General features: G+C 41.4%; 1 protein-coding gene across 1 annotated transcript in view; it reads left to right on the top strand.

The window, feature by feature from the left end:
* LOC143721357 (transducin beta-like protein 3) overlaps positions 1-16,196 on the top strand; it is a 38,363-nt gene that overhangs the window by 10,474 nt on the left and 11,693 nt on the right. The window contains exons 12-15 of the mRNA XM_077211661.1: positions 1,043-1,101; positions 1,235-1,341; positions 3,769-3,904; positions 4,337-4,567. Of these exons, the coding sequence (XP_077067776.1) occupies positions 1,043-1,101; positions 1,235-1,341; positions 3,769-3,904; positions 4,337-4,567 (533 nt within the window). The remainder of the gene's footprint in view (positions 1-1,042; positions 1,102-1,234; positions 1,342-3,768; positions 3,905-4,336; positions 4,568-16,196) is intronic.

The raw sequence follows: 16,196 nt of genomic DNA, 5'->3' as shown, positions 1-16,196 counted from the left end.
AATTAAAAATGTAAATCATAATGTAAATCAGTTCTCATTTTCATTCAGTTTTTACTTGATGTACTAAAATAGTTTAAACTGAAAAAGATACAAATATAGACATTTTAAAAATGCAAAACCAATATAAACTAAACTATTTTACTAAAATTAAAATCAAGATGAGAAATATTAAAATATAAACCATTTTAAAATATTAATAAATATAGTATCTCAAGTCTATTACAATAACTGCATGGAACAAAACAAGATGATTAGTATTGTGTGTGTGTGTGTGTGTGTGTGTGTGTGTGTGTGTGTGTTAATGCACTTGTTTGTGGTGTTTCCTACAGCACAAGTAATCATTAGATTCATATCTGCAAATGAAATGTATGAGCTCATGTTAAACACGCCCACAAATAATTCACTGAACAAGGGAGTATGAATGTCAACCTGACAAAATAGACTCAAATATTTGTTCTTGGACAAGGTTTAAAAGGAAGCATTGTTAACTAAAACTGTTTCCTGTAGGGAAAAAAAGCTAAAATAAATATGAGATGAAACAAATTAAACTAAAAAAAAAAAGTGTTGCTTTGTCAACTAACTGAAGCAAGTCTAAGTACTAAAATAAGAAAACTAAAATGAAATAAACTCATTGTTTTGAGGAAAACTTTAAGCAGGATATGGTATAAATAGGTTGCTTTTTATAAGTCATAAGCATAAGGTTAGTGGCCAGGTTAATAGGTGTGTCTGTGTGTGTGCGCATTTATCATTAGGTTTGTAAATGAATTGCATTACTTTTTGTTTTTGTTCAGTTAATCAAAAAATCGTGAATAGATTATCAAACCATCATTGGTTGCAGCCCTACATACCAGATTGTAAACTGCATAAATTGTCAATTGTGTAAAAACAACCATCTTCAAACATTAAAAAGGGAATGTGACACTGATGACTCCAGAGGTGCATGCAGAATACCTTTAGTCTACATTGTTGACATTCTCGTCGATGAGTAGAGCGCTATTACCTTATAGTCTTCTGATTTTTTGCTCTGATTATCTGTTTGCAGATACCATCTTATCAATTGATGTGTTCCGCAAAGGCTCCATGTTTGCCAGCTGTGCAAAGGTGACTCTTTTACTTTTTCTTAGAAAGCTGCACCAGTGTCTTTCCACTGGCATATAATGGAATTCAAAATATCTGAATGCAAAGCTTCACCCACACATGGAAAAACACCAGGTTTATGTAACCTTTCACGCAGGATAAGTCCTTGCGGGTGTGGAAGATGGATCCGAACAGCGGCTACGTGCAGTGTGTGGCTCAGGGCAGCGGACACTCCAATGCCGTGGGCTCTATCGCCTGCTCCAGGTCAGACCTCAGCCGCCAGTATATCACTGTACATAGCAGTTTGATAAGCTATATAAGTCGTGCAAAAACACCTGCAGCGTTATCGTAGGTCTGTTTCCTAAATGATTGACACACTTTTTTGCTAAACGGATAACATGCTCTTTTACATTTAAATCAAATAATTACAAAACCTTCTCATAATAACCCATTTTAATATAGTTCATGAACTTTTTAGGGTTGCCAAGCTATGCTGCACTTAGTTGCTATTTTACACCTTAGAACATGATCTATCCAATCAGATTTGAAGGGATAGTTCACCCAAAAATGCATGTACATGACTTTCTTTCTTCAGGTAAACACAAATTGAGATTTAGATTTTTAGGAAAATCATTCATAGCTGCGTGTGGTTTTTCAAGGGTCAACCGCGCGGCACCAATTAAATTGACCTATGGCTAAGCCACGCCCCCAAACGCGATGAGCCAATCACAGTGCGCATAGCTATCCCATACACTCGGACATTCTCTGCTTCCTCGTCCATTGAAATGCATTGGAGTTAGTCAGGTTTCATTCGTTTTTATATGTTTTTTCTTGTCCTTTTAAGTTTAAAATGGTCAAACGGTGTGCATGGAGTACACACAACTCCGGCACTAGGTATCCCGAGAGGCTGGGCGAGGGTGTGTATTTTTTACCCTTTCCCAAGCCACATCTCAACCGAGATAATTGTCTGGATTAAGTTAAGGTAGACCACAACACCAACTAAACGTGGATAAATTAAACAAGGATGAAGGACATTTGTTCTAAGATAAGTCAACAACTTATTTGAACGTTATCTTTTACATCTCTAACGTAACGTTAGCCTAAAATTAGAAAACGTTAACGTTAGCTTTTAGCTGCGTTGTACATCATGTAGCTTAGCTTCATTAACGTATCTGTAAATAACCGAGATAACAAATGTTAGCAATGTTGTGCTGAATGATTCATGTAAATATTGTAGCACCAAACTAACGGAGAGGTACTCTTGGGTAAAGATGGTAAAAAGGCTTGTCCTGGAAACGTATGCAACTTAGACCTGTACATATTTAATTTGATCTTGAACCATTAATTACATATTAAAGAACAATATTTTAGACAACTTTTTACCAAAATATATATCTATATAATCTTTCTGTCTCCAAAAATCATCAATTGCCTCCTGTGAAATGTCTCCTGCTGTGACAGCTGCCATAGCGCCTGTCACTGAATGTTGACTGTTTGTCCGAGTGAGTGGAGGGGGCGTGGCTTAGCCACAGGTCAATTGCATTATATGGACATGAAAAACCACACACAGAGATGGTGACGGTAATCCATACGACCCCAGCGGGTGAATCAATGTCTTCTGAAGCCAAACGATAGGTGTGTGTAAGAAAAGTAAAATTTTTATAACTATAAAACATTGCTTTCGGTTTTCTTCTGTCGTTTGAGTGTTCATGAGAGGGAGGTTGTGAAGTTAGTTTGTGCAGTTCATGCGAGAAGTGGATATGCTCTGTTATTTTTGGGCAAACTTCACAACACACTTAGGGTGTGTTCTCTCTTGGTTCCTTTGGTCCGGACCGAAAATTATACATTTGGTCCTGGTTTGCTTGGCGTTCACACTTGTGCTTTGCATGTTTGTGCACAGAAAACTTTCCACATAGCGAGAAATGAATTGAGTTCCCTTTCGCATCTTCTTGCGCTTGAATATTTCAATTCTTAATCTTTTTTTGATGATGCAGCATTGGCCAATCAACTGTCCCGAGCGTTGTTCACGTTTGTTAACAATCATGTTCTTACAACATTTGTATTGCTAGAATTCATAATAATATTACCAGCCAACTGGCGAATGACACTTTCATGTACTCGCCAACGCCAATTTTTACTCTCATTTAGCGTTTGGCGAGTGTTTATTTTGGCCCTGCACCTATCGTTTGGCTTCAGAAGACACCGATTCATCCGCTGGGGTCTTATAAATTATCGTCACCATCGCTGCTTGTGGTTTGTCAAGCTTCAACCGAGCGGCAGCCATTCACTTGCATTATATGGACTCACAGAGATGGATTATTTTCCTAAAAATCTTTGTTTGTGTTGATCTAAAGAAAGAAAACCATATACAACAGTGATAGCATCAGGGTGAGAAATTGATGAGAGAAATTTGAGTGAACAATCCCTTTAAAAAAATCTCTATCCATTTCATAACACCAGTGCGTGAATGCAGTGGCTAATCAGAGACATATATGTTGAGTGTGTGAACACATTGGCCAATCAGAGGGGTTTAAGAATCCGTTCAACAGCGCTCAAAAAACTAGAGGGAAATACTGGTATCGTCACATTTTAAAAATTTAGTCTGTACTTTTGACAACACTACTGTACAAATAAGTGTTCGTTTTTGAGATCTTCTAACTCGTACACCTGTTTCACTGTTCCTGGATGTAGGTTAAAGAAAGTCTTCCTGGTGTCAGGCAGTCAGGACTGCACTATTAAGGTGTGGGAACTGCCCGACCCTCCGCCAGCCGTGGGATGTGAACCGGCCTTGATGACGGCAAGACTCACAGAGAAAGCTCATGACAAGGTTGGTCTTTGCCCTCGTCACGTTCAATCTCACTCAAGAAATGTGTTTTGCAAAGCTCTCAGGTGTGTTTTGACAGCACATGCTCAGTTTTTCCATCTTTTTCTTTACATTTCTTGTGTGTCTATTGTGTGAAAGCAAGGTGTTGAGATGAGTTAAATGCACATTCTTATTGTGTAACCATAAGTTATATATATATATATATATATGTGTGTGTGTGTGTGTATATATATATATATATATATATATATATATATATATATATATATGTGTGTGTGTGTGTGTGTGTGTGTGTGTGTGTGTGTGTATATATATACACTTGTACATATACACTATATACACTGTAGACTTGTGTGTTTATATAATGCTTCACACATGATTGTCATTTTGTGTTTCTGTCTCCTGTAATATTCCTCTCCTGTAATATTCCTGAAGGATGTGAACAGTGTGACCATCTCTCCTAATGACAAACTGCTGGCCTCTGGCTCTCAGGATCGCACAGCTAAACTCTGGTCCCTGGCTGACATGAGTCTGCTAGGCGTCTTCAGAGGTCATGGTCGAGGTGTTTGGTGTGTTCAGTTCTCTCCTGTGGACCAGGTCCTGGCCACGGCCTCAGCAGACGGCTCCATCAAGATCTGGAGCCTCCAAGACTTCAGCTGCCTCAAGGTAACTTACACTTACAGGTTTAAAGTGTTGTTGAGTTTGATATGTGACTTCTATAGAGTCCAACAGTTCCTGACCACTTTTCCAGCAGCCTTGCTTCTGGAAGTATTTTTCACTTTCAGTTTTACCATAAAGATTTATAAAAAAAAGTTAAGCTATGAACCAAACCTAACCAACCAGTAGACCTGTCGCAATAATCAATATATGTCGCAATATCGATATATCGCACAATTTGTGTACATGACCTCAATAATCTTTTGTGATGCAATATATCGACCATTATGTTAACATGATAATGAATGTCACCAACATTTTACTCGATTGTGCTGTCATCATGTTTGTGACGGAGGCGAAAGTGGTTCTAGGGCAGTTCCTTCATACACAGAGCGGTCATCTAAAGGTGAAAAAAAGGCGCCATTTGAGGCGTTATAGTGTTTTCCTGACAACTACAGACAGTTTGGAAGAATAAGTCCAAATGGACTCGATTTCAAAGCTGCAATCCCCTGTTCTGGTGCACATATAAATGTCACAACGCAGAATGGCGAGTGTTAAGGCCGTTTCAGTTGAGAGTGTGTAGTTAATTTTCACAGAGAATGTGTTTTCTGCATTCCACTGCACTGTTTTTTCATTGTTGTTCTATGTACACAGACATGTTTGACAGTTGCAGCATCTCATGCATAACGCATGTGGCGCTCAAGTTAAAAGAAGTTCAAGTTTTAAAAAACACACCACTAGAAAAATTGTTTCAGCAGCAGATATGGAAAGTTGAGACATCTGTGCCTTTGTTCTTATGGACATGTGACTGATAAGTAGGGTTTGTGTTTTCAGCAATAGTGCGCACCCTTACTTTACTGAGAAAAGAAGGTCATGGAAAAATCTGGAATGGAAAATCTCCATAAGTACCTTTTGTGCATTTAGCAAGCGTTTTTTTTTTTCTACTTGTTACTTTGCATTAGGGCTGGGCAATATGACCAAAATCTCATATCACGATGTAAGTCATCTCATATCCGGATGACGATATATATCACGATATAGTACCTTTTCTGTAAATTTAATCAATTAATAGTTTACATATATATTGGGTGTAATGGTTCACAAAATTGACGGTTCGGTTCGATACGATACAGTGGTGTCACGTTTCGGTACGTTTTCGATACAGCAAAAAGAAAAGAAATTTCCTATTTAAATTTTTTTTTAAATAAGTATGAGTTTTCCTACATCTTGAAACTTTTAGTTTTATAAATGGGGGTAATCTTTGAAGGATGAACAAATAATGTTTTGGTCATCACATTAAAAATAACATTTAAATATTATAATAATTGAGTTTTGAAGTGCTGGAGATGTGTGATAGAAAAGATGTGTGATGTGCTTGAAAGCATTTTACTATTTCTGCCAAACTTCCATGGTTACAAGTTAGTTTAACTACATTAAATCCATGGTGAATGTTGCTGATCTGTGGATTTAAAACCTATAACTAATTCATTCATGGAACAATGTTTCTCCTGGTTTCCACATCAGTGCTACTTGATCCGTTAATAACATAGAAATTTTAATGCTTCTCACTAGATCTCGCAGCAATGTTATTACTTAAGTGGCGAATTCAAATGCTTTGTAGGAATGGTCCGAATACCATTTTTTGAGCTTCGAAGCTTCGATAGTAATGAACATCGAATATTCGAAGCTTCGGAGAGAGGGGGCTGAACATATTCATCTCACTAATAAAGGCGGGAATCCCTGTCTGTTTGCATTTAGATTATTTTGAGAACCGTTCATCCATCCGACTTCACAAGGGAGTGCAGTGTCGCATTTGGTGCAATATAGATGGACACGCGAGACGCGACACATTCAGAATTAATAAACTTTTAGTTAACTACAGAACAGCGCGAGCGGGAAGCAGCGCACCTCACGCGGGCAGGGTTTATATGCTCCGAGAACGGACACTCCACTAGTGATATAAAACGCACACACATAGGTCTGTTAAATTAAGCAATACTTTTAAGGTATAGTCTAATATTTTTCTGACTAACAAATTACTGACACAGTAAAGGGTAGATTTAAATAAAGAAAAACGAAATTTAAATAAAGAAAAAAATTAATTTAAAAAAGGAAAAACGAAATTTAAATAAAGAAAAAACGAAATTTAAATAAAGAAAAACGAAACTTAAATAAAGAAAAACTAAACTTAAATAAAGAAAAAAACGAAATTTAAATAAAGAAAAACGAAACTTAAAGAAAAAACGAAATTTAAATAAAGAAAAACGAAACTTAAAAAAAAAAAAAAAAATTAAATAAAGAAAAACGAAACTTAAATAAAGAAAAACGCAATTAAGTTAAATTAAAAACGAGATTAATTTAGATTGATAATAACGGGTAAAAGGCTAATACATTTTGTTTCTATTATTCTATTTTCCACAATGTCAAAGCAACGCGGCTTAACCCAAAAAACAAGCTCAGGGATGCACTTCGGTCCATACAAACTCCGCTGTTCTGCGCTCTAGCCAGAGAACACTCCTGTTGCAGTTAGGCGTCGGTTCTATTTCTAGCATGCACGCATTTTCCGCATGGCTCGAGCCGTGCCTGAGACGGTTGTTTCACACAGGCAGTGTGAGAACTCCAACCTGTTAACATAGGAGCTGAAATAAAAACGTACATGCCACGCAGCTGAGACGCTCACGCCATGCAGCCAGTGTGTCGCCGGCCTTATTCAAGCACGAGTGAGAACCGTTTCGCGGGGGATCCCAGGTGTGCAAAAAAAAAAATGAATATTCGAATGTCAAATTTTCAAATCGAATACCAACCCACCGAACGAATATTCGAATATTCTGGTCCAGCCCTAATGCTTTGTTTACTGGATCTCTTACGTCGCCTTCACACTGCTAGTTGAAATCAGCTCCATAATACGCAATATGCCCCGAGCGAACGTCGTACTACACCGTTGAAAAGCGTCGGAAGCAAGTAGAACAAAAATGGCGGAGAGATTAGAAAGCTTGATTCTGTCAGTGTCAGAATGTACAATTCTGTATGATCTGTCTGATGAGGATTATAGAGACATAAATAGAATTACACATACAAGAAATAGACAATTATATTATTACATAAATTTAATTATAGCCTACATTTTAATTGTATTAACTGCCCTCATAACTTTAGAAAATCATGAAAATAAAAAAATGACATGACAACTTACGTTATAAAATCATTATTTATTTTATTAAAAGTTAAGAATTCAGGTTTGTTTATCAGTAACATAGCAATGCTAACTTCCGCTGGAATTGTCGGATAGAAACCGTCCGTAGCCTTTCACCAGAGTTCAATTTTTTTAACGCATCCTTATGACCAACTGACACGATTTTCTTCGCACCGCACTCGTTCGGACCCATTTCGGACCCGTTCGCATGCGTTCTGCGAATCTCCATAAGAAATAAATGACTTCCGGTTGTTTCGGAGCCGTATCGGAGCTGATTTCAACTGCCAATGTGAAGGCGGCGTAACGATACGAAACGGCTCCGAAACGACCGGAAGTCGACCGGAAGAAACTGATAAACGGTCCGTGAAGCACAAAATAATGATTAGAGCAGTTTCGTTCCGCTTTCATGACGTTTGCGCAATGTTGTGGTGGTCGCGCCACTCGGATTTTGGTCGGCAGGAAAAATGGTCCCATTAATCATTCGGTTTGTAATGCGTACCGAACCGAAAGCCTTGTACCAAATGGTTCAATACGAATGCATGAATCGTTATGACATTTCAAGTGGCTGTGGGCTTTTTTTTTGTCAAATGACCCTTTGAGACGGCTCATGGCAATTTTCATGCTTGTATCACCAACTAAATGATTTCTTAAGCCTAATTGCTCCACTAAGGTCATCTTGAAAAATGGCCGCCATCTTGAAATTTCAAGTAGCTGTGGGTGGCTTATTGTCATAATAATAATAATAATGCATTTTATTTAAAAGCGCCTTTCTGGACACTCAAGGTCGCTGTACAAAGTAAAACACCGGAATATGTCAAATTAATCAAGAGAATAAAATTAAACATAAAACATAGCACAAATACAAGTAAACAGGACAATGGATGTTTCACAGTAAATAAGATATTTTGAACAGGTAAGTCTTGAGTATGGATTTGAATTCTGTGAGCGAGTTTATGTTCCTAATGTGAGATGGAAGAGAGTTCAACAGTTTGGGTGCAGAGCAGCAGAAGGCTCTGCTCCCCATAGTACTGAGGCGGACAGAAGGAACAGAGAGATGAGTAGAAGAAGAACATCGGAGAGTACGGGACAGGGTAACAACATGGAGGAGATCAGAGATGTAAGGAGGAGCAAGATTATGGATGGCCTTTTAAGTAAGCACGAGAATTTTGAACTCAATTCTATGTTGAACCGGTAGCCAATGTAATTGTAGAAGAATAGGAGTAATATGGTGAAAAAAGGGAGGTTTGATTATAACACATGCTGCCGAATTCTGGACCAACTGAAGCTTATGTAGGGTTTTATGAGGGAGACCAAAAAGAAGAGAATTACAGTAGTCAATACGCGAAGTAACCAGGCTGTGAACAAGGATGGAAGCAGAGTCAATGGTAAGGGAGGGGCGGAGACGGTTGATATTACGGAGATGGAAATAAGCTGACCGTGTGATGTTATTAATGTGAGATTGAAAAGATGTACTGTCGAGGATGACATGGTCTAGTGACCATCAGAGACTGCTCATGCCAATTTTCATGCTTGAATCACCAAATAAACCACTATATCACTTAACTGCTCCACTAAGGTGTTGGCCATCTTGAAAAATGGCCGCCATCTTGAAAAATGGCCGCCATCTTGAAATTTCAAATGGCTCGGACAATTTTCTTGTCAAGTGACCCATGGAGACTGCTCATGCCAATTTTCATGCTTGTATCATAGACTGAACGATTCTGCCAAACATAAGCACTCAGCCGCTCCACTACAGGGTAATCCAGGTTCCCATGTTTTGTCTGCTTGTACCAGTCATGGAAGTTATCTGGTCTTTGTACTAGTTACGGCAGGACTAAACTTGGCGAGTTTGGTATTTCGTTCCCACTGCGTCATAGCTACGCAGCATTGAGTGAACCTGTGAAAGAGAACGTCTCTGGTTACTGGTGTTCTCTTTGTTCTCTGAATAGGGAACGAGACACTGGGTTCGCTGCCAAGCTCCTCACGCTGCCGACAAACTTCCTTTTTCGACAGAAATCCAAAGAGCAGATGGTGTGCACGCCAATATAATATGACGACGTAAGAGCGTCGAGGCAGCGTCCGCGCCATCAGCCAATGCCGTGATTCTCTATGGGCTTCAGACACAGAGGGCGTTCTGACGCGTAATTTTACACGTAAAATGCAGCCAAACCTTGAAGCGTTTTGCCTTGGGCATCTTCATTAATCCCCTCGCTCTCAGTTCAACAAGTGTGCCGAGTACAGCAAGTTGACAGTTGCGGTAAAAAAAAGTCAGGTACCGAAATTTTCGTTCTTATTCGGTCACGTTACTACCGTTTACTTTGGAACCGGTTCCCTATTGGAACTGTGTTTCGGTACCCAACCCTAATCGTTACACCCCTAATATATATATATATATATATTTACCACATGGAAAATACTTATTTTCTAGTAAAACCCTAACCAATAAACTTAACAGAGAGCATTCACGATTATAAATTTAAATACGCTATCTCTGCCGCCTGAGACAAGAAAGCGTCTGCAAAAGTGCCAGTGAAACATGCAAACTCTCAGCGAAAAGTGGAGTGGGACTAGACTAATCTCAGAAACTATAGTATAAACTTTATTGCAGACACAAGTCCATATAACACAGCATAGAAAGGAGATACAAAAATACATTAAAAATTCTATAGGAGATACAGGCTATTGCACCAATGTCGTCTTAACCTCGAAATATGTCTATAACAGCTTTTAAGAGGATTGACTAGGGCCTCAATTATACTGTTTACTGAATTGTCCAGACGACCCAGAAAACCAAACATCAGTTGTCTCAAGAGCGCCTCCCAAGTCGGCACTCTATTAGACACGAACAAATGACTGGCACTATGCCACCTAGGGACCCGATGCAGCAATCTCATCGCATTATTGTATGCTACCTTGAGCCTCTGCATACTTTTTTTCTTATAATTAGACCACAATTGAGCAGTATATAGCGGTGTGATGTAGGTTCTAAACAAAGAGCACTTCACATTATCAGAGCACATTGAAAACCTCCTTATAAGCATGTTAGCTTGACAATAAATTTTACAGCGTTGACGGTATAGATCTTTGTATAAATCTACAGTAAGTATATTCGCTTCTCGTGGGGGATCTCTCCACTCGATGTTACAGAGAACCGGGTTTACGATAGTAACCTATTGTTCTCTTTCATCATCTCGTGTTCGAGATCAACCTATGGGAGAGACATGGACAGCTCCCCGATTGCCCAATACACTCACAGTGAGGTTCTGAAAACCAGAGAAGGATGGTCGCCCCTGGGAGGCGGTGCCTGACACGTTCATAAACATGAACCTGCAATACAGACGCACACCCGTAACTGCTGTGCACGTGCAGGACATGAAACAGATATGTGGCACACACATGATAATAACCCCAGCAACACAGATGTACATGTATACACCCAGACGGCATGCTTTATGACAGGAATGTGAATGGCCGGCTGGCCCATTCACTCCTATTCGTTACTTCCAACGGGGTTGCAGGGAAGGGCTAAGAAGACCCCACCCCTAAAATTGAATGTGCTACCAAGATACTGGTGACATCCAGCCGGTAGTAACGCACAAAGGTATGAGGAGAAGCCTAACTGGCAGCGGAGCAGATGTCCTGCTGTGAGACTCCCCTAAACAAAGTCCAAGAGCCGGATGCCTAAGCCCCTCGTGGAATGAGCTCTGATGTCCCCTGGGGGCTGCACTCCCTGTGATTCATAAGCCAAGGCTATAGCATTCACAAGCCAATGTGAGAGTCTTTGCTTAGATATGGGATCCCCTCTATGAGGGGGCGTCCATGAAATAAAGAGCTGGTCGCTCTTCCGGAAAGCACTGATCCTGGTCATATATGTCTGTAAAGCATGGACGGGACACAGAGCAATTAGCCTCTGATCCTCCGGGGAGGAAAAAGGAGGAGGGTGAAAAGCGGACAGCTCCAACACCTCCGAAGTGAAAGCAGGAAAGCATTTCGGCATGAAGGCCGGATTAGGCTTAAGGGAACCTTATCTCCACTAAGAGAGAATTTAGTGCACAAGGAATGAACCGAGAGTGCATGTAGCTCACTGACCCTGATGTGGCATCACTGCCACATCTTTGTCTCGATTACAATCAGTGCAAAATACTGCGGCGAGGCTTTTAATGAGTGTACAGAAACATGATTCAATTATCCCTGACTGTACTAGTGTCTCTAAATTGATTCCCGGTCCATTTTAGAATTAGATAAATAATAATAACTGATGAGGCGCCACGGCCCGGCATGTAACAGGGATTATCTCCGCCAGCCACGGTGCTTTGGGCAACCTGGGTGCAATCAGAATGAGAGACAGGCCCTGCTCTCTCACCCTGGCCAGTTTGGGAATTATCAGGCACAGGGGAGGAAAGGAATACAGCAGCATTCTGGGCCATGGGTGGGCCAGTGCATCTACCCCAAGGGGCGCATCCATGTCTTTAGCGAGAAGAACTTAGGACAATGGTGTTTTTTGCGCGAGGCGAATAGATCTATGGTTACCTGTCCAAATCTCATCCATAACATGTGCACTATCTTAGGATGAAGGCGCCAATCTCCGTAGATTGGGTTTCCCCTCGATAGAAGATCCGCGCCTCTGTTCAGAATGCCCGGAACATGAGTCGCGCGAAACGACAAAAAAACCTGTCGTTACGACAAAAAAACCCGTCTGCTCCACACCAAAAACTTGTAAGCTAGAGCGTGAAGTTTCGACGAGCGCACGTCGCCCTGACGGTTGATTTAAGCCACTGCCGTGGTATTGTCGCAGCATACGAGCAAATGATGTCCTTGCAGACGAGGCAGTAAATGATTCAGAGCTTTCCAAATGGTCCCTGTGTGTAAAAGTCTGCGCTTTTGCAGTGGCGCAGGGCTGCCGAGCGGGCGCGTCCCTGTTACAGACGGGTAAAGATCGCATATCGGGCTGAATTATAATGACAAAACCCATTTCATGAACGCTCTCATTCTCAGGAGTCTCAGCGGTACAACCTTGATGGATGAAGCCATAAGACCCTGCAGCCTGAGGCATGTGCAATATTGTACTTTCGCCCCCTCTCTGAACTGTGACAGACAGTCCATTAGAGAGAGAACGCGCTCTTGAGAGAGACGCGCTCGCATGGAGACTGAGTTCAACTCCAAGCCCAGGAAAATTACATTCTGACTGGGTATACAATTGCTCTTGCTCACATTCATTCAGATATGTGATGTGCGCGAGCACGCGGCAGGTGTCCTGCAACACTTTCTCTTTCGAATCGGCTATAATGAGCCAATCGTCTATGTATGTCAGAATCCTCAGAGAGCCCGGCCGGGCTCCACCGACGTAGCCGCAATGCTAACTGTTGCCCTAACTCATCCAACATCGCCGCCTGGTAAGCGGGGAGGAGGGAGGAGACGTTCAAGCCCCTGACAGCCAAGGCCGATGATTTGTATGCAGCCTGGTGAACTGAGGCAGAAAAATGGTCCATCTTGTTAGGCAAGACCGGTTTAGGGGGAGTGAGCAGCCCGCCCTGTGCGGGGTTAAGGTGCCTGGCGATGGAAGACTCGATAGCGGGGGGGTCGCCCATGCCAAGCGCCGCCATATCCTTCACCTCAAGGCCTGTGAGACCGTGTTTGAAGTCAAGCGGTGAAATCGCTCCAGTTTTGCCTCATGTGCTTAGCGCACGCTGGAAGGACGGGGAAGAGTTGCTTCCTCGGACCGGGAGGGGGCCCCAGAACTTTCCCGTCGTATATGTCCCTCTCCTGGTCAGTGGCACTCTGTGGAGCTGGCCACTCAATGTTGAGGCGGGCGGCCGCTCGCTCACACACTTCCAGGAGGATGGAGTGAGGCAAGGCCGCATGGGCGCCGACATGTGGAACGCCAGAGGGCGGGGTGGCCTCCTCGTCCTCTGAGAGCACAAGAATGGACGCGTCATCCTCTTCGCCGGAACCGGACGGTTTGTCGACAAGTGTGAGGTTGCCTGCGAAGATGTCCTCTTCGGGGAATGCAGGATTGGGCTGGTCAGCCCAAATAAGTGAGGTAGCACCCCGGGAGTCCCCCTGTAGCGCGTCATCGTCCGAGCTCAGCACACTGGGTAGCGGCAACTTTAAGACGGCGTCGTGAAAGCTTCTTGGGCAGCATAAGGCAATGACTGCAATTCTCCGGGTTCTCCAAGGCTTCTTGAGAGTGTTTGAGACCCAAGCAGACGACGCAGAACGAGTGCAGGTCTTTAGTGGCGATGAGAGCACCACACGCGGCCGGGCAGGCCCGTAATAGACTGTTCCCCTGAGAAGCGGCAGATTTAGACAGTGACATAATGGCGAAGAACTCGGAAAAATCCGTGGCGGGCAGCCGTGGAAGGAGGAGTTGGTGAGAACGGCGAGAGTGTGGGCGGCTCCAGATGCAGAACACAGCTAAAAGGGCTGAAAAACAAAAGCCACGTCTGGCGGAGGCTGATCAGGCGATATGTCCTCCTAAAGACATGCAAGTGAGCAGTGTTATTCCAGCCGAACTGTGTACATACAGAGATCGTGAGAAGCGAATGTCAAATGGAGAATAGCAGCGCTTGCAGGCATTATATGCCCCTAGGTAAGGGGACGGTGCCTTACCGGGCATTGGCTGCGCGCTTCTGTCTGTCTAGCCAGACTTGGTGCAATTGGATGCTTCTGCAGAGGTCAGGTACGGATGCCCTTCCCATAGGTGGATCTCGTTCACAAGATGATGGAGGAGAACCTGAGGCATGGTGTCCGAAGGAAAGATGTTGAGAATGTGGCCATGGGTTGAATTCTTTTAATATTGAATATTGATGCTTCTCGCCCAATGTGCCCAGCAATGACCTGATGATAATAATAAAGGTGATATCTCTGCAGAATAAGGTGTTCTCTTTAAATATCAAGTCACGCCACCTATTCCAACCATTCAGGGAGCTGTTCTCCCTGATTAATCTTCAAATCAAACATACTATGTCATTGTGTTCGGGGTTCTGCTTGTGGACAGCTCAGAAGCTGAACCCTTAAGAGCAAAGCCTGCCACCAAATTACTTTCAGAGCCTCTACAATAATCTTAATCAAACAGAGTCCTGATTGAAATAAAATTGGGCAAAAAGACAAAAAGTACAAGACTGTGTACTTAAAGTAGGCATGAAACAGAAGTTGTGATGTATATCAGAGTAAAACCGCTTCTCGGACAAGAACAGATGTAGGTTGAGACTTAATTTTCATGAGGAATTGATTGAATGGTTTGATAGTTGTGGTTTGCTGTTTGTGGGTCTCATGTGAGTGACAGGTTGATCACATCAGTAAACGCATCATCAGAAAAGAGATGTCGCTACTCGATGGGAAGTTATTTTGATTAAAGGGCAGAAAAATAAAAATAAAATGTGAAGAAGTAAAATAAAACAAGGATTGTCAGTTTTGATTTCATGGTGATGTTAACAGCTTTAATGAGGCAAAGAAATACAATCCCATGAAGGATCGCAAATGACAATCAAATTAAAAACAATAGAGAAATATAAAACTATTGATTTGATTTTGATCATGTATATAGAAACAATAATACTTGTTGCAAAATATGAACATAAACAGTTTATGAAATAGTTTGGGAGTGTAGGGAAGCATATGCTTCATGGGAGTAGGCGGAGTTAAAGAGTTTGAGATTTGCTTGTCGCAATACTCTGATTGGTGGAGCTCTGGTTGGATTGGTAGATTTCTTGCATAATCATCAGTTTTTCACAAGGAATTCTGCTGTTAGACATGATTTTTCAAAAATACGTTGAAATAATGTAGGCTGGTGGCTTATTTATAACATATACAACCCCATTTCCAGAATAGTTGGGACATTTTGTAAAATACAATAAAATCAAGAATCTGTGATTTTGTTAATTCTCCTGAACCTTTATTTAACGGACAAATAGAAACCATTTCTATCAAATGAAGATTTCGAAAGACAAATCCATACATTTATTCTATCACGGCTGGATTTCTGTAACTCTCTGTATTGTGGCATCACTGCCACATCTTTGTCTCGATTACAATCAGTGCAAAATACTGCGGCGAGGCTTTTAATGAGTGTACAGAAACATGATTCAATTATCCCTGACTGTACTAGTGTCTCTAAATTGATTCCCGGTCCATTTTAGAATTAGATAAATAATAATAAGATAATAATAATAAAATATTATTGTTTGTGTATAAATAATTAAATAACCAGGCCCCACCGTATTTGGCAAACATTTTAACCCTATATAACCCTTCCAGAACATTACACTGAGAGAATCAAAAACTACTTGCCAGAACAAATTCCCCATATAAAGGCGATCGGGCCTATGCAGTAATAGGGCCGAGACAGTAGAATGAGCTGCTGCTAACTATCAGGTCTGCCAAATCGCTGTCAATGTTTAATAATTTGTTGAAAGCTAATGTTGGTAGCGTATAATGGTTAGATTT

Source organism: Siphateles boraxobius, unplaced genomic scaffold (genome assembly GCF_051911475.1).
Source record: "Siphateles boraxobius isolate OS27281-9 unplaced genomic scaffold, OSU_SipBor_1 66, whole genome shotgun sequence".
Lineage (NCBI taxonomy): Eukaryota > Metazoa > Chordata > Actinopteri > Cypriniformes > Leuciscidae > Siphateles > Siphateles boraxobius.
This window is presented reverse-complemented; position numbering and strand designations above follow the sequence as displayed.